This window comes from Schistocerca cancellata, chromosome 5 (genome assembly GCF_023864275.1).
Source record: "Schistocerca cancellata isolate TAMUIC-IGC-003103 chromosome 5, iqSchCanc2.1, whole genome shotgun sequence".
Lineage (NCBI taxonomy): Eukaryota > Metazoa > Arthropoda > Insecta > Orthoptera > Acrididae > Schistocerca > Schistocerca cancellata.
Window position 1 is genome coordinate 253,680,817 of NC_064630.1, and position 26,577 is coordinate 253,707,393.

The window sequence follows — 26,577 nt, forward strand, 5'->3', positions numbered from 1 at the left end:
ATAGGATACGTGACGAAACATCGAAGAATAAATTCAGTTCTACTAGTGGGAGCCGTAAACTTCAAAATTTGAAGGCGAGACAGAAATTAGAGCAATTGCAACGAAGAACTGAGGAAGTTGTGTGTTAAGTGCTACTTTGAGATGTAGAGATTGATACAGGAGAGGTAATCATAAGGGGCAGCATCAAAACATTCATAAGACTGATGACATGAAAAAATATTTTTAATTACCATATGTTGGCTGATTATGTGTTTGGGACATAAACCTAGAGAATATTATATTATCAAATCTAGCGTCTACCCGTATGCGGGTCACAACAATGCAGTTTCAAGCCAAAGGCGGATGAGACGTAATCTAATAAAATAAAACAGATAAAAAGTGCACATCAGACAGAACGATAAAAAGTATTTTGAACATTGTCTTGTGACTGAATGAAAGATATTATAAGAAGAGGTGCAGAACTGGAAATAATTAACTCCTGAAAGAAGCATGTAATTTGTCTGATTTTACTCTGAAAGTGTACTAAAGCGAACGCTGGTATGTCGTATAAATCTGAAACCACAGCGGAAAATTATGCTACGTTTCACAATTCCACCTGACTATGGGAAATACACTCGAGAAGAAGTATTTCAACAGAATACCAAAGAAACGGGGTAGCAAATAAGAAAAAAAAGTATGAAGCTTCCAAAGTGTACGATAATAACAAAAGCGGCAAACTGTAAGACCAATTGAACAAGCCTCCATATTTCGACAGATAGCGTCTCAGGAAACAATGCACTGTTTCATCTACGACATGATATTTCGTCACTTGCGGCTACAGCTGAAAGTGAACAACGTTCGTCAATCGATCAAACGATTACGTTCAAAACTATGTGTCTGCTGAGCAAATGTGAGAGGTACTTGGGCCAGTGAAACCGTTTATTTACTTTCTTTGTGTCAGGAAGGAAGGAAGAAAGATAGGTTCAGGGACTGATGTCCTAATGACCCGTCGATGACGAGGTCATTAGAGACGAATCACGAGCTCGTAAGGGAAGGCACGCTGTTATATGTGTTTCATTGTGTAGTTTGACTTCAGCGATTCAAGGCTACCACAGAACACCTAAATCAGGGGGCCGAGCATGGATTTGAACCGCTGTCCTCCCGAATGCGAGCCAGGTGTCTGACTACTGTGCCACCTAGCCCTGTCGTGACAGGAGGCACAGAGTCTCGGGGTATTTTGGCTCAATAATCTGGCTTATGTGAAAGGAAGAAAAGACGATATAGAAGACACAACAATAAGAACGAATGTACAAATCGTACTCCTAAGAAGATACCTAACAAAAATCAACAATACAACGTTGAAACGAAAGGCAGCTCTTAAAGTGCACCAGAGCGGTATTTAGGAAAGTCAGAATCTTCATGGTGCCTTGTGCAGTTCACCTGCTGGGTCATCGCTTGGTTATGCTGTTTTGTTTTTCTCTGCGACCCACAAAGAGTCGTCTCACAAGGAAAACAGCATTTCTGGATGCGTGACGTGGAATAAAAATGCAATTTTGGGCCAGTTCACCATCAACGTTCAAAATCATTTCTACTGGTAAAATGGTAACAATGGGTTAAGTTGATACGAGGAATTAAAGTGGAAGTCTTATTAGAAACAGCTGATCACCTAGTGTTGTCCAGTTACTTGTTTGACCCAACCTTTTACTAGATAGGAAAAGTAATGAAACCTGTCTGTAGTGCAAAAGCAAACTTAATTTATTTGCGTGCCTCTTAGAGATATAGATAGAGTGTACAAATAAGAAAGCAAGGTCATGATATAGACTATTTTTATGTCACTGCTTTCTCAACCAACCCCAAAAATAAGGGTGTTGGAATTGTGTAAGTGCCGCAGTATTTTTTCGCCGATAGTAAGACACATGTGTAATAAGAGTGGATCTAGAGCTAGACTTACTTTTCACCCCTTTCCCTCCCCTAACCATACCTCCATCTCTAGTTGCGTTAAGTGCATCACCGAGTCGTAGTTCAAAATCTTTTTTTTCCCATAAAGTGTACAAAATTTGGTTGACATTACTCCAAGCGTCCCAGAGTTATGCTGTACATGTCACCTGTTGCTACTGCCACCTCCATCCCTAGGGGAGAAATGACATTAGTGTCACAAATCAACCCACCAACACTCTCCCCCTCCCAAATCCCCCCACCCCTGCACCCCAAATTGTGAATATTTATCAGTTTGGGGAGCTTTGAAATGCACGAGTGTTACTGGAAACTGCTGAAGATCACATGGATTATTCGAGTAAGGAATGAAGACTTCCTGCGGCGAGCAAGTGAGGAAAAAGTAGTTGAAAGAAGAACATAGCGAAACAAAGAGGCTGAATGGTTTGTTGTATATCAGTACTTGACTCGTTGCTGAAAACTGTAAAATAGGTGTGCGTGTGTGGGAGGGGGGAGGCGCGATAGCGACTGGGATGGAGAAATAGCAGTGCATCAAAGTAGTCTTAGGGTTGATGATCCAAACAACATAGATTGGCAAAAACGCACACATTATACTGGCAGGGAATCATGACATTGTTTTCTCCAAGTACATCTAGTGGGCCAATAGGTTGAAAATCAAATACACTTTTGCCGGCCGGAGTGGCCGAGCGGTTAAAGGCGCTACAGTCTGGAACCGCACGACCGCTACGGTCGCAGGTTCGAATCCTGCCTCGGGCATGGATGTGTGTGATGTCTTAAGGTTAGTTGAGTCCCATAGTGCTCAGAGCCATTTGAACCATTTTTGAACCAAATACACTTTTTATTGATGCGTTACAATAATTTACTAATTACACTAGAAAAACACTTCGCCATAACGCATCAGAAGCAGTTTTCACTGTTCGAGAGACGTAATAAGCGTACTTACTATAGCACTCCAGGTGGCAAAGTAGCGTGCACTTAATGCGCAGCCATATGTTCGTTCGAGAGACTAGTCGAGAATTCCAGCGAATTATATAAGAGCTGTCCAACAGGTTTTAAATTTTTAAAGAAGCTCACGACCATCAGATTGAACTCGTGTTTGATAAAATCTTTTTATATACTACGAGCCGGCCGGAGTGGCCGAGCGGTTCTAGGCGTTACAGTCTGGAACCGCGCGACCTCTACGGTCACAGGTTCGAATCCTGCCTCGGGCAATGATGTGTGGGCTGTCCTTAGGTTAGTTAGGTTTAAGTAGTTCTAAATTCTATGGGACTGATGACCGCAGCAGTTATGTCCCATAGTGCTCAGAGCCATTTGAACCATTACACTGCGATTTCGATCGTATAAATCGTCATAGGTCCTAAAAATGACGCCAGTGTACTTAACACAGGTCATGACAGAAGTAATAAAATGAAATCTGAGTGGATAAAATCATAAAATGACGATTTCCTCTACACGTTATAGTATTGCATGTGATAAGTAAATTTTGTTAGCACGCTGGACTCGCTTTCGGGAGGACGACGGTTCAAATCCACGCCCTTCCTTCCAGATTTTAGTTTTCCGTGATTTCCCTAAGTCACTTCAGGCAAATGCTGGGATGGTTCCTTTGGAAGGGCAAGGCCAATTTCCTTCCCCATCCTTAAACTAATCCGAGCTTGGGCTCCGTCTTTAATGACCTCGATGTCGGCGAGACGTCAAACTCTAATCTTCCTCCCTCCCAGTTGGTGTAGTTAATTAGCTTGAGTTTTGTGAACTTTTTTCCTATTGACTGTGACGCTGCGTTGCCCCTGCCACGTCTGACGTGTGCTCTTGGGAGAGGTGGTCCTCGGCCGCTACACCGCCTCTGCAGGCTTGGCCCACAGCGCGTGTCTATTTCTGCCCGCGCTCGCCCCTTCCCTTGCTCTTACTGCCCACGCCGCCTGTCGTCGTTTCTTTGTCTCATGCAAGTGTGCTCTGTGAATCAACGGGAAGAAGGCGCATCGCATGGAAGAGTTTCATGTCGTGCCGCAGATATTTCGGGCATATGAGATCACTCCTTAAAAAGCCGGATAGTAATTTCCATCGTATTTTCACTGCTGAGCAATGTAACCAAATTTATCTTTCAGGAAATAGCTCTTCGCCGCAAAACTCTACTGAACGGCATGATTCACTTAATGCACATTTTAAGGAAGGGACAAGTAGCCGAGAGACATCCTGATAGTCGGAGAAGGGTTAATTTGAGGATGGAGGGAAGTGTGGTGAGTAATCATAATAAAATAAGAGAAATCAGAGCTCGAACGGAAAGATTTAGGTGTTCCTTTTTCCCACGCGCCATTTGAGAGTGGAATGGTAGAGAAGCAGTATGAAAATGGTTCGACGAACCCTCTGCCAGGCACTTAAGTGTGAATTGCAGAATAACCATGTAGATGTAGATGTAGATGTAGATGTAGATGTAAAAGTTGTAGAGAAAGGCGAAGGCTAGAATACAGTAAGCAGTTTCAAATGGATGTAGGTGGCGGTATTTACGCAGAATGATGACACTAGCGCAGGATGGACTAGCGTGAAGAGATTCACCAATCCAATCTTATGACCGAAGATGAAGTAACAATATGTAGACCTCACTGCTACTGCATTAAAGAAAGCAATAATAGTTTGCGTGCAGCTGCATAAAGGTGGTCACGGCAAAGTAAAAATGCAGGGAATTTACTGTGGACATTAGAACTAAATCTTAGCCGCGCATTTTACCGAGTACAATCTTGTAGTTAAATTCACGCGCCGTTTCTCTCTTTTTACAGATAGTCTACCACATAAGATATATATATATGTCGGTTCGCACTCTGGTGATGTCTGGTACACATTACTCCAATTACTGAGTTGGTCGACATAAAATGCTTCCTCTCATGGTCTTAGAAGAACACGGTACATGGACAGTAAACCGGCTGCAGGGGAATGTTTCAGCAGCGTAACACCGAATACGTCGAGGGCCATGACTTACAGTAAGGACAGTAACTAAATAAAACTGCATCTAAGTATTGTGATCAAAAACGCAATCGTTAAGGTGCCGTCACACCTAATAATTAGGCCTGTAAACATCTCAATTTGTGATAGACCCGACCATTACGTTAAAATATATGCCTTTGGTAACAAGACAAAAAGAACAGCAAAAATTAGTGTCTCGATATCATGAATAATCCTTGCCGATCATTCTTATAAGCATAGAAATTGTTCAACTACAGACCCGAATAAAGTAGTGAACGCGTGGCCGAAATGTATGAATATTTTGAATTGCTATGATTCTTATGTATCAAGTTTGAGGATGCAGATGCTTTTTAAGACTGCCTATGTTGGATAAACGTACACTGCGCAGTGTGAAGGTCAACTTCAGGTATTTTATGCGATGAGAATTCATTGTCTATTGTGAAAGTGGAGACTTAACCAGCTGAACAGTTGGTTTTCCTATAAGATTCTAAGAATTAGATCGATCACAAAGGTAATAAGTTACCATCTTGCGGTACGAAATGAAGAAATTAAGCTGGGTACGTGATATTCAACGATTACTATAAACCCAAGCTTACAGACCAAGACGTATGCTAGATACTGGACGAAGATTTCTAGAACATACAGCATTCTGAGTGCAGAGGTTGACATGGAAGTTTTTCAACCGCTGGGCACACCGGAAATCAGGTGCTGTCCCCATTATAAAAAAAAAGTCAGTCGTGGACGGAAGCAGCCCGAACCCACTTGTATGGCGGAAGATAATAGCAGCGCATTCCCGAAATTTAATATACAGTGATTGCGAAGACATCGAAAAGAAAACTGTACAAATCAGCAATGAAATTATAGAATCATGTGACTAGTTTCCACGTGTGCGCCAGTTGAGGTCGACAGGCCGATGGACAACAAAAGAAATAAGATGGCTTGGGATAGTATCATAAGCTAAGTAGAGCATTCAAAACTACTCTTCCAATGCGCCTCGAAAGTAAATTGGCAAGTTATGTACATTACAAGTTTTTATTTACGCCAGGGAAAAAACTATGAAAACTACGATAACGTTTCACTAGCACGGCAGAGAAAATTTAAAACTGGACTCTATTTAAATATGAAATTATTGAGTCCGTTGAAAGCATGCTCCCTCTTATCCTGCAGTTTAAGGTTTCCTATAGTTTTTGCTAATAGTGGGAGAAACTCGTAGTTTTACGTACTTCGAGATATATTTCGAATTACATTTTGAAAGAGCAGGTTTGGAAGACCTTTTAGTGAAAGTAAGAGGTGACATATTTTTCAGGTTTGTAGATACAGTTATTTGAGGTGAAACCATGCAAATCCTGTCAGATGCCTAAGGTTGTTATTTCATTGTAGCTATTTGTCGTGTAGCGTCATGTGAAGGCTATGATTTCATGTGAAGACTGTTGGCTGAAGAGGAAACACCGGCCAGCTGTGTTTGACAGTTAATCTTGTTGGTCAGATTGCTCAGTTGGCTCTTTCATGGTCAAAGACAGATTCAAAATGGTTCAAATGGCTCTGAGCACTATGGGACTCAACTTCTGAGGTCATTAGTCCCCTAGAACTTAGAACTACTTAAACCTAACTAACCTAAGGACATCACACACATCCATGCCCGAGGCAGGATTCGAACCTGCGACCGTAGCGGTCTCGCGGTTCCAGACTGTAGCACCTAGAACCGCACGGCCACTCCGGCCGGCCTCACAGACAGAAATCGCGAATACTCTAAACAGGGTGTAACAAAAAGGTACGGCCAAAGTTTCAGGAAACATTCCTCACACACAAAGAAAGAAAATATGTTATGTGGACATGTGTCCGGAAACGCTTACTTTCCATGTTAGAGCTCATTTTGTTACTTCTCTTCAAATCACATTAATCATGGAATGGAAACACACAACAACAGAACGTACCAGCGTGACTTCAAACACTTTGTTACAGGAAATGTTCAAAATGTCCTCCGTTAGCGAGGATATATGCATCCACCCTCCGTCGCATGGAATCCATGATCCGCCGATGCAGCCCTGGAGGATGGCGTATTGTATCACAGCCGTCCAAAATACGAGCACGAAGAGTCTCTACGTTTGGTACCGGGGTTGCGTAGACAAGAGCTTTCAAATACTCCCATAAATGAAAGTCAAGAGGGTTGAGGTCAGGAGAGCGTGGAGGCCATGGAATTGGTCCGCCTCTACCAATCCATCGGTCACCGAATGTGTTGTTGAGAAGCGTACGAACACTTCGACTGAAATGTGCAGGAGCTCCATCGTGCATGAACCACATGTTGTGTCGTACTTGTAAAGGCACATGTTCTAGCAGCACAGGTACAGTATCCCGTATGAAATCATGATAACGTGCTCCATTGAGCGTAGGTGGAAGAACATGGGGCACAATCGAGACATCACCAACAGTGCCTGCCCAAACATTCACAGAAAATCTGTGTTGATAACGTGATTGCACAATTGCGTGCGGATTCTCGTCAGCCCACACATGTTGATTGTGAAAATTTACAATTTGATCACGGTGGAATGAAGCCTCATCCGTAAAGAGAACATTTGCACGAAAATGAGGATTGACACATTGTTGGATAAACCATTCGCAGAAGTGTACCCGTGGAGGCCAGTCAGCTGCTGATAGTGTCTGCACACGCTGTACATGGTACGGAAACAACTGGTTCTCCCGTAACACTCTCCATACAGTGACGTGGTCAACGTTACCTTGTACAGCAGCAACTTCTCTGACGCTGACATTAGGGTTATCGTCAACTGCACGAAGAATTGCCTCGTCCATTGCAGGTGTCCTCGTCGTTCTAGGTCTTCCCCAGTCGCGAGTCTTAGGCTGGAATGTTCCGTGCTCCCTAAGACGCCGATGAAATGCTTCGAACGTCTTCCTGTCGGGACACCTTCGTTCTGGAAATCTGTCTCGATACAAACGTACCGCGCCACGGCTATTGTCCCGTGCTAATCCATACACCAAATGGGCATCTGCCAACTCCGCATTTGTAAACATTGCACTGACTGCAAAACCACGTTCGTGATGAACACTAACCTGTTGATGCTACGTACTGATGTGCTTGATGCTAGTACTGTAGACCAATGAGTTGCATGTCAACACAAGCACCGAAGTCAACATTACCTTCCTTCAATTGGGCCAGCTGGCGGTGAATCGAGGAAGTACAGTACATACTGACGAAACTAAAATGAGCTCTAACATGGAAATTAAGCGTTTCCGGACACATGTCCACCTAACATATTTTCTTTATTTGAGTGTGAGGAATGTTTCCTGAAAGTTTGGCCCTACCTTTTTGTAACACTCTGTATAAGTTATGAACCGGAGTTTCCGTTTGAAATCCGATCAGAGTTGCAACAACATCTAAGTCTCTGCCGGTAACTAAGTTTGACACACTTTGCAACATACGATCTCAAAAATCCTCATAATGAAAGGTTGAAGGAGTTACTTAAAAACTGGTTGTAATATGGGGTGGGTGCGGCTGCTTAGATAACATGCAAACACCCGTTTCTTATATTGTCTGTAAAATTTGACAGTTTTCCCATATTACAACAGTTTTTCACCCATTAGGAAAAATGATGGAGGAATATATGAAGTACACTTTTCCCATTTCTTGTCAGTACTTAAAGTAAAAATCTGGATTGAAGCCTTGTATTGAATAACAGCTTTTTAAATTTGGTGCTGGGGTAGAATGTGTAATTCTGAGAACTATGGAAGGATGAATAGATCGGAAAGCTACAGAAGATATACTGAAACGAACAGAGTAGAAGAGAAATTTGTGGCACAACTTCACTAAAAGAAGGGGTGGGTTGAAAGGATAGATCCTAATACATCGAGGAATAGCTAATTTAGTATTGGAGGGAAATGTGTGTGTGTGTGTGTGTGTGTGTGTGTGTGTGTGTGTGTGTGTGTGTGTGTGTATGTGTGTGTATGTGTGTGTGTTTGGGGGGGGGTTAAACTATAGAGGGAGAGTAAGGTTTTACTGCACTAATAGCAGATTTATGCGATACTGAACAATCACATTGCAGTATTAGAGGGAGGTGTAAACTTTATTTTGAGAGATCATCGTGACACGGTTTTCCACAGACTTTCCAAATGATTCTAGACGAATGCAAGGATGTTCTCTGACAGTATGAGCAACGACGTTACTCTCCATATTTCATGCCGCCCCCCTCCCCACCCCAAAAAACAGATAAACTTGTCTTCAGCATGAAGTTTGGTTTGAACGCCACAGTGCTTTAGTATGCATTGTTCAAATATTCAAATGTGTGTGAATTCCTAAGGGACCAACTGCTGAGGTCATCGGTCCCTAGACTTATACACTACTTAAACTAACTTTCGCTAAGAACAACACACCACCCATACCAGAGGGAGGACTCGAACCTCCGGCGGGAGGGGCCGCGCAATGCATTGTCCTGTTGGGGGTGCTGTCCCTTACCTCACTCTAAACTTCGAACTGATATACCTAACCGTTATAGCAGGACCTACAGTTTAACTTACACCCTGAGCCGTAGTACGATTTGTCATTTATCACATTAAAAAAGAACTGACAAAGGTAAAAGAAGCGAAAAGTGAGTGAAAATGGCCTGGAAGAGACTGGCAGACTGGGAACTGCACCGCAGACGTTTGGTTTTGTAGCCTGTCATTTAAGTATTTATCTCAATTGCCACCACTCCCACTCGCAGGAATGAAAATAATTTTTTTTTACAAGGTAACATCTTTGTCACTGTAACTATTGCTGAATTAATGCATTTAATTATTATTAATTCAATGTAGAGAGATGTTCAATGAATGTGTAGTTTTTTTGAATAAAACATGTAAGCGTCACGGCTACTTCTGTGCACGATATTGGCTTCCAGTGAAATATCATTGGGACTAAATATAATATTATAGAGTGCAAATAATTATTGACGGAGTCAGCCGGCTGACATTTTGTTATGTATCCTTATTTATGAGGGCTACTGAGTAACTAAGTAATTACAAGCGAAGGAGAGTTTCGTTTTATGGAACCTGTTTGTTTCGTGCAAGCAGCTAAAGTGCCTGAGTGTGACATCATTAACATCGAATGAGTACCTTTTACACAATTCAGACCTTGGCGAGAACGGGCTTAGAATTTTTTATATTAGTTTGGATTCTCTGGTTCAGGAGAAGGAATTGATGAGGCCTACGAAATAGTTGAATGGGGGCTGAAATTATTCTCGTGAGAACATTACCTTCTCCAAGACGATAAAATCCATTCCCACAAGACTAGAATTTCCATTGGTGGTTTGAGGAGGACGAGCAAGAAATCTGTTTCCTCTTAGTTTTCATAAGAACTACATTTGAACATTAGCATCTGATGGTGGAAAACTTAAAAGCCAATAAAGGATATAATACTCGAATATACGTCTGCAATCATAATAGCAATAATTAATGGAATGTGAGTCCCATCATGGCATAGGCCGAAATGCATTAGATTCTGTGAAATATGTAAGAAAACTATGGAGATGGTACAATGTATCAATTAAAATAGTGAAGGGACTGTTCTCCATCTACGTTATTTACAAATTTATTGTAGGTGGATCCGTTGGAAATAACCCTGTCTTCACTTCTGAATAAAGTAATAGGAATAAAAAATGGTCTTGAGCGTGATGAGATGCTAGAGACAGTGTGGCCTTGTACCGCTAAGGAGGAAGGTGATGCGTACTACTGGTAACTTACTGTAGGTGAGGGATTTCGATGCAGCTGACATTGGAGAGGAAATGATATGAGAAAACATTGCTAAGGGTCAAAATCAGGACAGTTGAGGGAGCACTCTAGTTTGTGTAGTACATTTTGTCTGAAAGCGCAAGGACAGGTTATAGTTGAGAAGATGGGTAGGTCTCAGGAACAATGTCGTCGCCTGGTTGGAGAAAGCCGTCGAAACGAACCTGGGAAAGGAGATGGAGTGTCTGGGGATTTCCGAGGGTGGTGGACACACTGGGAGTTGGGAGGAGATTTTGTAGGAGACGCAGGACTGGCGAATGTGTTCCAGGTGTTTGAGAAGGTGTGAGAAGGTGATCAGGATGTGAATGGATAGAGGAGGAACGTACATGGAAAACAATATAGACGGTATGACTTCAAGTAATTGGAGGGAGAGGTAGAACGTGGGAGGGGAGGAGATACATTCAAAAATTGCATAGGTGAGGATGAAATGCATGAAAGATCATCAACTGGTACAGTATACTGGTGGGGTAGGCTAAATCGGAAAGTGAGGTGAAGTGAGACGTGAGTATATGCTGTTCAATTCAACTGACAGCCTTTCGGGACCTATACCCATTTCTCTCCACGAGGATCCGAGCCGACTCGGTTCCATATCAGACATGTGTGTTGACATTCGTGGAGTCCCTGTGGCTGGTGCAGTGAATGGTGGGGGTGGCGCCGCCGCTGTGGCTTTGACGGGACTCGCCGCTGCTGTGACAGCACTCACCTCGAGCCGGGAGAGCGCGCTGAGGTCGGCGCTGTACTCGATGCTGACGTCAGCGCCGCCGCCGCCGCCGGTCGAGCGGTACGAGTAGGACTTGGTGGTCTTGGCCACGCTGGAAGACATCTTCACTCGGCGCGACGACGACGATTCGACTGAAACGGACACAAAGAGGGGGCGTTGGTCGGAGCTAGCTGTGGCGCTGCTGCGGTGCTGAGCTGCTGTCGCGGTGCTGTGGCGTTCGCGGCCGGATCCGTGGTGCGCGCGGGACCAGTCGTCGTTCGGAAGTGCCGGCGGCGGCCGCGGGGGGCTATTCTTAGAGGCGGCGCGACTGCGGGGGCGGAGCGGCAGCGGGGCGGTCGCGTTACACGCGTCGCCATTTATAGGGCGCGCTGGGGGCGGCGTGACTCACGCCAGAGGGTGGTCGCACGTGGCGGCGGGGTGCGTCGCGAAACTTCTGCTCGACGCCTGGCTCTGTCTCCCACTGACCACCTGCCAAAATTGGCTGCGGATACCGTCCGCTTGTTCCCACAGATACCAAAAGCCCGAGCATACGGAACGGGGTCTTAAATATGCTAGTGGTTCCAAGACGTTTCGAGCAACGGACTCGATCACTCAGTGACGATAACACCAGGTCGCACTGACTACCTTGGCAAAAACTGACACAATTAATTTAAACTCGCAATCACTGGTTGTAAAAAATTTCTTTTATTGTTCACCTCGATTGCCTTAGCTTTTTTAAAATGACCGAATTCGGTTCTACACGAGCCATAATCAGACCCTGTAGTTTGAGTTATAAGAGTAGACCAACTTATCAGAAAAAATTACACGCTATGTGACAAGATTTTATCCACTAGCATAACATGTGATGGCATCTCGACTTCGGCCACAGGGCAGGATATTTTCCTGTGACGTAGCACGTAGATTTTGTTCATTTTGAACCGAAACCGGCCATTTTTTTAAAAAAAATTAAAGAAATAAAGACGAAAATAAAAATTCTATTACGCTGGCTGCTGTTGGGTCCCTCAACACATGCTATTAATTTGCTTTCACTACTGCGCAATTTCGTCTTTGAAGCCGATTTTAAATGATTGTTTAGTACAGGATAGTATAAAGTCTTTCGCTGATTATAAAAACTTATTTCTCAGAAGTTATGCTAGAGCCAGTTGTGCTGTTTCTTGCAAATGGTAGCTTAACTCTTCCACGTCTGGTCGATACACAATTTCTACCCATGTATTTGCCAGCATCTCTGCTGTCACGGCCTCGACAACGTCTCGTATTCATACTATGAATTTGCACATCAGGAACTGATTAACTGATTACTTCATCCATGACTCCACAAGAAAAGTCATGAATGGTTATCTTAGGTGATCGAAGTGACCATGGTATTGAACCGTCTCTACCGATCTACCTGTCCGAAAATGTTTCATCCAAGAACTGCCGAACAAATGGCTCCCAGCGTGGCAGTTCACCATCTTGTTGAAACAATCACCATTGTTGAAATATCCGTAACTGATGATATCACAGCGGACGTAGAAGTGTATACTGGTACACAAAAGCCTCATGTGGTAAGCTATCAAAAAAAAAAAAACCACGCGTAAACATGTGCACGTGTATCCATAAAAACTTAATAAGTTAAGATACCATTTGCAACAAATCGCATAGGTGTATCCAGTTACAAAGGAATATTTTAATCACTAAAATACTTTATTCTCACTCTCTATAACCATCAAAACGGACATACAAGGGTTACAGTCCAGCAGTTCATCAAATCACACAGCATAAAAACGTTGGCCGGACTAGCAACGATACAGTTTAAGGGAAATCCCAGACCTGGATGGTCGGACGTGAACCTGAACCAGCGTCTACTGCCCTCCCACTGTCTCAGACAGGTTATTAGATTGTTTTGGCGGAGCTGCTGAAAGCTAGAGATTGTTGGTAGACCTACTAAGCCAAACCATGGGATGCAGTCTGATTTTTATGGTGTGATAGGACTGACTTTGTTCGCTTCTATTCATCTTGCATATATCGGTAAGACTCTTGTAATAGGTTTGCCTGATGACGGAAACATGATCTCTTGAAATGGGTCAAGTGTGTAATAATGTGATCACTGAACACTCTGGTTCAATCTGACAAAAAAACTTGCAAAAAAAAATCATCTTAGTTATACCAAACGTTAAATTAATCATCCGGTTTGTGTTTCAGTCTTAACAGCGTTGGTAACCTGAAATAGAAAAAGAGCAAATGCGGATTCCATTTAACTCAGTACACGAAAGAGACGCATCACTCCGCAACAGTACTAGTCGGTCACTGCAGATTCACTTCCTGGCTATTCTGGAAGTCCCAATAAAATTCACGCCTAATATTTTCTAGCAGTTTTCTGGCAGTTGTATTTTACCTTTCCTCTACAACTTCAATTTAACGACTTATGTTTAAAAAAAAACTGTGGTTTTTGAGAATTCGTCGTAAATAACTTAAAACAGCAGCTACTTCACAAATTTTTCTCCTTATGGCCAAAGAAAGTTGGAACAATTATAGCCTAGGCATGGATCAATAGTACCATCAAACTATCCCATGAGCAGTAAATTTATCTGCTCTTGAGAAAGACCGTCGGACGAGAGGCGTAAGCAGAGAAGTACTTCTTGAGTGGAAGTCAGAGTTATGATGAAATGAGATAGGGAAAACTCTGTACTCATCATCTTGGAGAGACACACTTTAAAAGGAAACCCTTTATTGTACCAATAGATCATGTGCACGCAGTATTTAAAGCAAACCAGCTACCATACAATCGAGCAGGAGCAGTTTCACGTATTATTTACAAAGAACTGTGGTCAGAGAAATCGTCGACATAACGTAACGCGTTAGAGACAACACTCATCTTCTACTCGGCAGTCGCTGGGTTCAAATCTTTATTTAGATTCTCCATGCTTCAGTTATACCGGTTAAAGCGAATTCTGGAATGGATTCCATAACGAAGCACGATCAGTACATAGTTTCATCCTTGTTCAGCTGAGTAGGCGCTGCCTCTAAGATGACTTCGACATTAACGTCCTATTAAATTCTAATCTTCATTTATTTCTCAGATAAAACTGAATATTCGTTCGGTTTTGTGCTCCCTTATCAAAAACCACAAATCCGTTTTACTTGCGAAAGCAGTCACGACTGCAAATTAAGGGAAAGTGATCGCCACAGGCAGCGACTGAAGAAAAGAAAGCTTCTGAAAGTTCTCGCTGAATGGGCGATGTGTATCTGTTGATTAATTTTGAATATAAGTATCTTCATTATTTGATTCGCGTGTTGAAACATGTAGAGTAGAGCAGCAAGCGTAGGACTTGAAATTTAATCGCATCTACAACCCTAATTGTAATCGTTAATACTTTCTTTGTTGAATAATACCATGCTTGCATCAGTATTACTTACAGTCTCTAGTGTAAGTAGATTTTATGCACGCATTGTAGCAGATGAAATTACGCATTATCGGAATCGATTTAGTTTGTCAAATTCTACTCATATCTGCTTCACTCTACGCTTGAGGATATTAACCCATGTGCAATGACACATCGATGTAATGCAAGTACTATGATTCAGATTTTTTATTTTGCAGTATTAAATGATGTGAGGAGGAGTTTTTAAAATGAATTGAATTTCAGGGAGCAGAAATAAAAATGTTAGGGCTTGGCGATGAAATTGTAATTCAGAGACGCTAAGGATTTGGACCATGATTTGAATGGAATGTACAGTGCCTCGAAAGGAGAATGTAAAGTGAGGAATAGAAAATCAAAACAAACGTAACGAATGTACTCGAATTACATTTGCCGATGTGGAGAGAATTAGATGAGGAAATGAGATACTGAAATTAGTCGACGTGTATTTCTATTTGGGAAGCAAAATAATTGACGACAACAAAAAGAAAGTGGATATAAAAATGTAGACTGGCAATAGAAAGAAACTTTTTCTGGAAAAGAGAAGTATGTTTAGGTGGAATATAAATTTAAGTGTTCGGAGGTGGTTTCTGAAAGCACTTGTCTGGAGGATAGTCCTGTACGGACACGAAGAGAATAGAGGCTTTTAGAATGTGGTGCTACAGAAAAATGTTGAATAATGGCTGGGTACACAGAATAATTAATGGACAGGTAGGGAATAAAATTAACAAGAGAAGAGATTCATGACACAGACTGACGAAAAGAGGAGATTAGATTGGTAAGCTAATCCTATCTTCGGATTGATGACAACAATATTAACGAAGATACTGCAGCCATAAGTTTCACATTCTCAAAGTCTTCACTGTTTAGGTTAAACCTGCAAATATAGTGTAATCGTTTATAATTTAGTTCACTTTTATGCTGAAGACAGTTGATAACGGACACAAATTTTGAAACATATTGTGTACTTCGAATTAAAATCAACGGATTACGACCGAGGCACGAGGACGGTGTTATTCATAAAATATTTTGCAGGTTCATATAAAACAATTTAGTGTATGATCCAATTTCAAGCGTAAGGAAAGTGGTAAGTTGTGCGTACGTTATTGTATAAGCGGAAAGCAGCGCCTTAAAAATCAGTGTATTACTGGAACGTTAATCAGCGCCACACTGAGGTTATCTAGCTGAATCGCCTTCTCAGAAAAAGTTGCACGGCGTCAGCCGCGTAGCCCGTCGAAGATCCGGAAGCGCCGGCGATTGTCAGGTGGGCTGGGTTAGTCAGCGGGTTCGCTTTTACCTCAGATGGTGAGCGGATCGGGCCGGCAGTCAGTGCTCTGCTATTGTTATCGCGAGGCGCGGCAGCGGCGGCGGCGGCGGCGCGGATGCCGCGGGGTTCGAACGGCGACCGCTCACCTCTGGCTGTACGGAGGCTGCTGCTGCCGGCACAGGCACTCGGTGGGCAATGCGCTGCGCTCCGGGATGGAGAAGAGAAGAGCACGCCGGAGGAGTGGAGAAGCGACACGCGTGCGCGCGCACCCTGGCCAGGAATTCCTCGGCTGGCGGAGAAGGGGCGGCGCCCGAGGCCGCGCTCATAAGCTGCTCCTCATATCTGCCGCCGGCCGCCACTTTGCGCTTTCCAGAATCGCAACCGAGCCGCCTCCTGGGACCGCACCGTATTCTGCTCCAGCCCAGTCCTTAATGTCTCATTCTCCCTCTCCAGCTGACTTACTTCATAAATATCCGCCCCCAGTGGCTGAGTGGTCAGCGCGACAGAATGTCACTCCTAAGGGGACGAGTTCGATTCCCGGCTGGGTCGGAGATTTTCTCCGCTCAGGCACTGGGTGTTGTGTTGTCCTACTCATCATTATTTCATCCCCATCGACGCGCAAGTCGCCGAAGTGGCGTCAAATCTAAAGACTAGCACGCGGCGAACGGTCTACCCGACTGAAGGCCCTAGTCACACGACATTTATTATTATTTCATAAATTTCTGGCATAAAATTTGTCCTACCAACTCATTTTCTGTCAGAAAGGATACAGTTCAAAGTAACTTTTACGGGAAGTCGTCGTGTGAAACAGTAGTGATACCTGGCATTCTCTAACCGCCACCATGTCCGAGCTGGCATCGGCACTGTAGCTAAGCGCGTTCCGTGGGAGGGCTAGCTGCCCTATGCAATAAAAAAAATACTGAGAAAAGTATTGGATTGGATTGGATTGTTTGGGGGAAGAGACCAAACAGCGCGGTCATCGGTCTCATCGAATTACAAAAGGACGGGGAAGGAAGTCGGCCGTGCCGTTTCAAAGGAATCATCCGGAATTTGCCTGGACCGATTTAGGGAAATCAGGGAAAACCTAAATCAAGATGGCCGGACGCGGGATTGAACCGTCGTCCTCCCGAATGCGAGTTCAGTGTGCTAACCACTGCGCCACCTCGCTCGGTGCAGAAAAGTATTGAACGACCAATTTGTAGAAGTGTCAGGTAACACGACTAGAAAAAAGACGGAAAAAAGGTGGCTAACGCACATTTGTACGGTGGCACTCGACTAGGGGTAAGCTGGTTCGAATCCTGGTGGAGGAAAAAAATATACTCTGCAGTATTTGGCTGGCAAGGGGAGGAAAGGTGGTGGCGTAACGTTCCTGATTACTAGACTTTGCATTAGTGTCCTGGATTAAATACCAAATATCTCCGCAGTGTCGCATGAAGTGAGGGTTCAAATTGGTTCAAATGGCTCTGAGCACTATGGAACTTAACATCTGAGGTCATTAGTCCTCTAGAACGTAGAACTACTTAAATCTAACTAACCTAAGGACATCACACACATCCATGCCCAAGGCAGGATTCGAAACTGTGACCGTAGCAGTCGCGCGGTTCCGGACTGAAGCACCTCGAACCGCTCGGCCACCGCGGCCGGTTGAAGTCAGGGCATGTGATCTGTTGCTGGTGATCCGTGGGGACGGTAAGCTTGGCACTCCCTTTTGTACTATTCCCTGAGAGTAGGCTATGTGCTGGTAACGGGTTTCACCCTCTCCCTTCTCTCATTGTCATCATCATACAACACAAACATTACACTATACCCGACACACACACACACACACACACACACACATACACACACACACACTCAATACATACATGTAGTATTGCAAATACTGTGATGGAACGTGCTGCAAATACAGTAAATAAAAAACCTGGCCGTCTCCATGGAAGTGTTTACGCACTCTGCCGTTCCTAATCTATATAAGCAATTTGGGGGACAATGCGAGTAGCCCTCTTAGGTTGTCTGCGGATAGTGCTGTCGTTTACAGTCTATTGAAGTCATCAGAATATCAATACGAATTGCAAAATGACTTAAACAAGATATCTGTATGGTTCGAAAAGTGACAATTGATCCTAAATTATGAAAAGTTTGAGGGCTCGCACGTGAGTACTAAAGCGAATAGGCAAACCAAAGACGGCCTCTTGTTTGGGAGAACGCTTAGAAAATGCTACAAATGTACTAAAGAGACTGCCTACACTACGCCTGTCCGTCCTCTGGTAGAGTACTGCTCAGCGGTATTGACGGATGAAATCGAGAAAGCTTAAAGAAAGGCAGATCGTTTTGTATAATCGTGGAACAGGGGAGAGGTGTACCACGGATATGATGTGCAAGCTGGGATGCCAATCATTAAAACAAAGGCATTTTTCGTTGCGGCGAGATCTTTTCAACAAAATTCAGTCACCGTCTTTCTCCTCCGACTGCGAAAACGTGCATGGGGACTAGTGACTGTCTTAATAAAATAAGAGAAATCGGAGCTGACACGGGAAGACTTAAATGTTCGACTTTTCTCGAGAGTGGTACTATAAAGAAATATTCTGAAAGTGGTTCTGCAAAAACGCTGCCAAGCACTTTGGGGTGCGTTGCAGAGTAGTGATCTAGATGTAGATGTAGATGTAAATGTATCCTCGCTGCTGCCTGAACTCACTTAGCTTCCAAATTGATATGCTATTTCTTTCTCCAGATAAACCATCTCCTTCGAGCACCTGGAAGGAGCATTATCGAACTAAACACAAACTGTGCATGTAGCTATAAAATTTTTAATTACCTTAAGAAATGGTTTTCGGCTTATATGGACAACACGAGACAGTAGCTGACTAACAATAACTGACAGTTGTTGTCACCTAACTCCCCAACTTGCTGGTAAATATCTTTGGGAGGTATGTTACACGGTGACTTCAAAAAGTATATTACACGTTATTCTGGCAGGCGAAGTGAGTTTACTGAATGCTGCACTAAATTTCAAAGTGACAGATAGATGCCACTATTCTGCAACATATTCACCAAGTCTGTAAACAATGATCGGAACATTTTAATTCATCGACTACAGAAATCCGGTGTTTGGTCACGTAACTGCTGTGAGAACGTCCTCATTGTTGAAAAAAACTGCGTTAGCTGCTAGTCAGTTCCTCGATCGCCAGCACATTGTCGCCTGTGGTCGATGACGATGGCCTTCCTTCCCGATCAGCATCCCCACGTCTGTAGAGCCTTGCTCAAATTTTTGGCACCACTTAACTGCGGCTGGCATTTGGTTCACACATTGACAGAATATCACGGCCGACTCTGTGTGCAAATTAGATGTTTCGCCGGCAAGACTCGTACCGTTGTGCGTACTTTAGTTTTGGAATAATTTCCAGACGCCTCGTCATTTCATTCGCACACTGTGCACCTGTTATCTGGAGCGCAGCAGAATCGTGTCTGCAGGAAACCCAGAGCATTTATTCTTTTCTGACAATATACCACTTTTGTTCGGCAACTGCCCTGGCAGGAGAGTACATGTGTAACTTACTTCTGAAGTCCCCTCGTACATACGAATGTTGTGCTACAGAAAAGTTTCGTACGACGATGCAGTTGTGGCAGCAGAAAACTTCTTATAAGTCGTCAGTCTTTGTGACTTCTTTGATGCTGTCCTCCATCTTATCCTATCTTTCACTAACCCTTTCATTCCTACGTAACAACTACACACAACTCCCTATGTAATTTGTTTTATGTAGTTCATTCAAACTACTGCCCACGTACCGCTTCCACACAATGATGTGATCCAGCTGTATCCTCTCACAAACTCTTTCCTCACCTCCTTAACGATGTTGGCCCACTTATATTGAAGAATGCTTTCTTCATCTGTGTCAATTATTGCTAATAATTTCTTCGTTGCTTCGACCATTCTGCTAATGTCACTTCCTACACGAGAGTTTCCTTCCGCTTGTAACGATCCGGCGACACACATTTTTTTAATGCCTTGGTAAAATATTAATTTCAAACACAAATTAGGAAAATAATAATTTCAAATTGTTTCTAAGTGATGGGAGAATGGAGATAAGTGGAGAAAATCATGTTTATTAATGATTTGTGGAAAATCTGTTACATATCGTCGCCGAAGAGCTTCCGAGCCGCCACTTATCTTCGATATGCGGGAAATGCAGTACCTGGAGAACTAACGGGCATGATGTTGAGGAGATGAAAGCTATTTGGAGGATACAGTTAACTCTTCGGTTACACAGTTTTAAGGCGATTACAATTCTGTATTTTTTAAAAATTAGTTACATAACATGTGGACAGTTAAACCATACTTCATGAGTAGTGCAGCGTTTTCTACCTTGAAACGGAAGGTCATTTTACCATGAAGCACAAGATATTTGCAAATGAGCTGAGTTTCTGTGATGCTTAAACATTTTTCCCTGCCTCGAAAATGTAAATTTCTGTTAGTTCCCAATAGCTTCTATTTGAAAATATTTGAAACTTGTAAATGGTTTTTGGGAATAAATCGCCTTAATTCGATTCCACTTACTTGTTATTGGCGTAGAGTATAGTAATAATATAACAGGTAGACTGTTAAATACGGAAGTGACAATATTTTCTAGAGAGCAGAATGTTTGTTCCTAGGTGTGTGATCATGTTGTACGTTTCAATAACATCGAGCTTTATGACCAAAACTTGAAAATAAAAAAATGAAAGAAACTGAAGAAGTTGGGTCAAATATTTTGTGTAATGACGTATCTAAAATTAAGGAATAAAGTGGATAAAAGAAAGTTTGACGCTCTTTGAATGACGTTCGAAATCACGTACGGCAAATGAGATGTGTCAGATGTTTCTCTGATTTAATTACTTACTTTTAGACAAATCATTTCACAATACATTTGACTGATATTGTCTTCAGAAATTTATAAAAATTTATTTTATGCCCCTTATACCGGTGGTTTAATTTTAGAACTCGGGTTAAAACAGTATTAAATTTTTATCGAAAAGGGAGCCACCACACATTTAATGCTTTGCTGTGTCGTTTCCCACTAATAATAAGCAGTAAGCAAATACAAGGAGGTGCCTGGGGAAGGGAGGCAGTTACATAGGTGAAGGCAAATCAGATTATTCGTTCCAGTCACGCTACAACAGAATCGGCATGGAAGCTATGGTACTGTTTAGCAGTTTACTCAGTACAGCAGATGCCGAGCTCTGCTTCCAGCTACGCTCAACTTGGGTGCGCCCAGCTGTTATGTACGCACCTGCCAGGTGACCACCAGTATAGAACATGTCACAGTACTTGTGTTGGATCCTATAACCTAACCTGGCTCCTGTGCACATATACCACTGTTTCTTTACATTTATTGAATGATTAGTCTGAATATTTCATGGATGCACAATTCGAGAAAAATGTTTTGCAACACATTTGCATTTAGTAATACCATTTTATGAAAATGTGGATCAAATAAATGAAAGTTCGTGTAGAACACTATTGCGACCCATTCTTGAGTATTGCTCGAATGTTTGGAATCCCCACTAGGGCGGATTAAAGGAAGAAAACGAAGCAATTCAGAGGCAGGCCACGAGATTTGTTACCGCTTGGTTTCATCAACAAGCAAGTATTGCGGAGACGTTTTGGGAGCTCAAAAGCGAATCCTTGGAGGGAAGAATACGTTCTTTTCGAAAATCACTACTGAGAAAATTTCGACAACTGGAATTTGAAGCTGACTTTTGAATGATTCTACTGCTCCAAAATACATTTTGCTTAAGCACCGCAAAGATAAGAAAAATTAGGGTTCATACGAAAGCATATAGATAGTCGTTTTTCCCTCTATTTGCGAGTGGAACAGGATAGGAAATGTCTAGCAGTGGTACAGGGTACCCTCCGCCAGCGCACCGTACGGTGGCTTGCGGAGTATATAGGTAGATATAGATGAAGTTTGTCAAAAGATGTTCATCAACATGCTATCGTCTTTGAGGACTGTAGTCAGTTATTGTCAGATGATACTGAAAAGAAAATTGAACTAGATCTTGAAACCCGGAACCCCTCCTTCTGGGCGCAATGTTTTTAACCAACTGATTGTGAGCTTGCCAGGGGCGACACATGGACCGTCCTCATGGCTCCAGTCGGACACTTCCGTCTTTCTTTCCAAAATTCACAGATGCTCTCCTGCATAACTTTTACTCTGCTCTGCAGTGTTTAGACGACAGGCTGACACAAACTGGTAAACTACTCTTTAAATAAATTGATTTTATTTTATTCTTACATATTTAGCTCGGTACAGTTTAATTAATTGTGAATACAACTTCTTTTACCCTGCCCCCTCTCCTGAAATCAATAGAATAATGGAAAAGTGTTCTACGTGCTGCTTTTCCACAAAACGCGTCTTCGGTTTTATCGTGTTCTCGTCCCTTGACGTGAACCAGGTGCTGGATCATGAAAAAAGTCTTTCAAACATCCGTTAGCAGATATCGCATGCTTTTTGCGACAAGCCGTGCTTCTCTCTAGAGTTCCGGAATTTAAAAGACATAAGAAATGGAAGTCTCTTCTGAAAATAATTGTATGGAGTGTAGCCATGTATGGAAGTGAAACGTGGACGATAAATAGTTAGACAAGAAGAGAATAGAAGCTTTCGAAATGTGTTGCTACAGAAGAATACTGAAGATTGGATGGGTAGATCACATAACTAATGAGGAGGTATTGAATAGGATTGGAGAGAAGTGGAGTTTGTGCCACAACTTGACAAGAAGAAGGGATCGGTTGGTAGGACATGTTCTGAGGCATCAAGGGATCACCAATTTAGTATTGGAGAGCAGCGTGGAGGGTAAAAATCGTAGAGGGAGACAAAGAGATGAATACACTAAGCAGATTCAGAAGGATGTAGGTTGCAGTAGGTACTGGGAGATGAAGAGGCTTGCACAGGATGGAGTAGCATGGAGAGCTGCATCAACTGTCTCAGGACTGAAGACCATAACAACAAGAACAACAAGGAATGGTATTTGTTGACTTCACTTCTACTAGTTAAAAACTTACTGCTGTATATCTGTACTTGTATGCCCACAAATAAAACATACTGCATCGTTACTAATGGCCCTTGGAACAAAAACTTTTCTATTGGCACTTGGACCCAGATGCTTCCTCGCTTTGGCACTTAGAACGTTGTTAATAGGAGTATATTCACATTTGAGGCTATGGTGAAACTCCAGCTGCACAGTTTATTGGCGACAATGAAGATTTGTGCCGGACTGGGACTCGAATCCGGATTTCCCGCATTACGTGAGTGGTCGCTTTAACCGCTTCGGCTATCTGATCACGCTACCTGCACCGACCCGAACTTCCCTGGGTCAACGTTTCGTCTACATTCTATACTCGCACAGATACAGTGAATCAAGTACACGGAGAGACGTTTGATTGAAGTCGAGGCCCTGTTTTTAGGCATGAAATACTATACTGCAGTGCCAGTGTTGACTCGATGGACTCTGCTATGAAGGAACGGGCACTGCCGTGATCATGAGCTGTATGAAATACAAGAATTTTATTCGCATTAACGAATATGGTGAAACTACAGCACAATGTATTGCTGACGTCGTGCATAGTACATAGAACCAACAAATGCAGTGCAAAACGCCAATAAAGTATTTATTTTCTAATATCTCTTATTTTTTGCGATAATAATCGCAGTTCTTCTCAAACCTTCTTTCGCGCCTGACAAAATATAATATTGGTTCATAATTCTACGACTCAAATTTTTATCTGGAAACGTGAATCAGAAATTCTTTACAAATATTTATGTGTTTTTACGTTGCACTGTTTGCGGAGGGCTGTACCTGATTGCAAGTGTTGCAATTTCACTGCTCTCGCTCTTATTTTCGGATCTCAAAAAGTTACGTGATGAGATTTTCAACGGAGTTGCACTTTTAATTGAAATTTCGTGATGTTTCTTGGCTCACACGAATGCGCGGATCTTAAGCGACGCGTGCGCGACTGGCCTCTCCCCTACTTCCTCGCAGGCAGACCTCTCGGTTGAGAGCAAACGCTCTCCCTGCTTCCTTAAGGCTCTGATACCTGTTGCAGACCTGCGCTGCGTTAGAACACAAGTTGAAACGCTCTTATAAATGATGGCTTGTCACAGGCGGTGTCACGAAAACTGGACGAGATCCAGGAAAGTGCGTTGACGTCTGTACCACGTAGAGGCAGCGTTGGTCAACCGTGGAAGGAGGCCAAGCCACTTGCTCTGACATTTACAAAACTACAGCGGTGACGGATGGCGTCACCAGATGCAGGCGCTGTACCAGTGTGTGTGTGTGTGTGTGTGTGTGTGTGTGTGTGTGTGTGTGTACGCCCGCTTCGATGCGTGCGTGTAGGTGGATGTAGATGTTTTGCCGAGTTAACCGCTATCGTTGCAACTTATAGTTGCTATGGAATCGAAAGCTAGGCACTATATGTGGTCTAATCAAACAGACTTTTTATGTTTCTTCTACTTTTTCGCTTACATACTCTTTAATGTGTTTGGTTTTAAAGTACCCATATTTTCGTTTTCTCCACATGGACCCTTTCTTTCCTTTCAGATTGAAATAGTTCCTTAAAATTGTTTAATCTTACTGGCATTTTTTTTAATGAGTCGAAAATGTTTCTTCCAGCATTTATAGTTTTTATTTGATACTTTGGTGCACTGGAAATGCTGTGTTCGTTACTAACGTCATCATTGCTAACTCTACGTGTTGCTTACATTCATCGTTAGATCTTTAAGGTTCCTTTTAGTTTCGTGATCAAAATCCACGTTTCATGCATGAGTATTAAGACCAAACGCATAAGTCGTTTAATAATTTGTCGACTTATCTTTGTATGGCTGTTCTCTTTCTTTTGTAATGATCAACGTAACTGAAATTGGTCATTTGCTGTAATAATTTATTGCCGTCAATTTCTTATGTTGTCGTTCCGTTGCATGATAACAATGCCATCATACTTTCGAATTATATTCGGTAGATACATATTTGAAGTTAGAGTATTCTTACTTATTGCTCATCGTTTTCAAAAATCACTGTGAGGTAGTTGGATTAAATAGTTTAATAATGACTCGGCTGTACTCTAATTTAATAAAGAACGCATCTCTGTGTTAATTCAGTCTGTTCGTATTATTCAAACAAAGCAAAACAAAATTAAGTACATTTGTAAATATACACTCACCGACGTACAGAATTTTAAATGAAAGGGAAGGAAAATAATGAACTGTTGTGAACATTATCTTATTATATATATATATATATATATATATATATATATATATATATATATATATATATATATATATATATGACCTTGAGAATTGCCGAGATGTCACACGTGAACAGCGCTTAGATGGTGACGTAGGCCACGTATCGTGCACTGGCTCATCTTGTTCAAAAGACTGGCGTACTGTGTCTGCTTTCTGGTGGACTCAATTCATCCATTTTACAAAAAGCGAAATATGTTGAATTTCGAGTAGGGGAACATTGTGAACTCATCTCGTAGCTTTTCCAAACGTACTGTCACTAAAATATTGCGAATAACAGTCACACAAATTACTGCGTTCCACGTCCCATCGATATTCGTACTAACGTCGTTTACAACGGTGCAGGAAGCCAAATCTACAAGCTCTAGTGCAACAGCGCACTGTCCAAATAAAGGAGAGGGCAGTAGTTCCAGAGACACACCAGCATTTCAAAGAACTATGCTGAGAATAAGAGTTCCGAATCATACGGTTGGAGTCTGCACCCCGATTTCAAAATGGTTCAAATGGCTCTGAGCACTATGGGACTCAACTGCTGTGGTCATAAGTCCCCTAGAACTTAGAACTACCTAAACCTAACTAACCTATGGACATCACACACATCCATGCCCGAGGCAGGATTCGAACCTGCGACCGTAGCGGTCGTGCGGTTCCAGACTGTAGCGCCTTTAACCGCTCGGCCACTCCGGCCGGCGCACCCCGAGTTCGCTTACACTAATGTGTTAACTAATGTCAGGTATGAACCCTAGCTTGTTGGCAGTCAAAGTGATCTTTGGAATATTTTTCCAGTGTGTTGGAAATATATTCGTGTGAGGAATCTAACTAGGTAGCTATTCATCGCAGTGTGATCTCTCCCAAAGCGACGCGTTACATTCGCACTCTTTCTTTTACTCCATGCTGTGAGTATTTACCAAGTACACCAGTTGTGAAAAACATATATAATACAGTTGATGCATGTTTTCAGAAAGAAGTTTACAAGTCTATGTTTCCGTCTACGTGTCACCTCTCACCATCAAGACTTTATAATGTATGCAAGTCAGAACACCTTCCAATGAAGCTTTACCATCTCACATACAGGACTGTTGTTTAGCAAAGTCATAAAGGATGCTCCAGAAACATGCAATGAGTTCCACGACATCGTATTTCAGATCGGTATGTGAATGCGGCAAACATTGCTAACAGTCTTGCTACCCATCTGTTATAAAGCTTTTTTCAGTGATGCTCCAATTACCATTGCTACTTCAGACCGTCTCTGCT

The 26,577-nt window shown here is 42.6% G+C and overlaps 1 protein-coding gene across 3 annotated transcripts in view; it reads right to left on the minus strand.

Moving 5' to 3' along the window:
* Positions 1 to 26,577, minus strand: part of LOC126188903 (paramyosin, long form) — a 187,870-nt gene that overhangs the window by 126,083 nt on the left and 35,210 nt on the right. For 2 of the 3 annotated variants that reach the window (XM_049930591.1, XM_049930590.1), the window contains exon 2: positions 11,363 to 11,511. In XM_049930591.1, the coding sequence (XP_049786548.1) occupies positions 11,363 to 11,511 (149 nt within the window). Of the gene's footprint in view, positions 1 to 11,362; positions 11,512 to 16,191; positions 16,344 to 26,577 lie in introns of those variants that run through there. The other variant, XM_049930592.1, reaches the window with a different exon arrangement.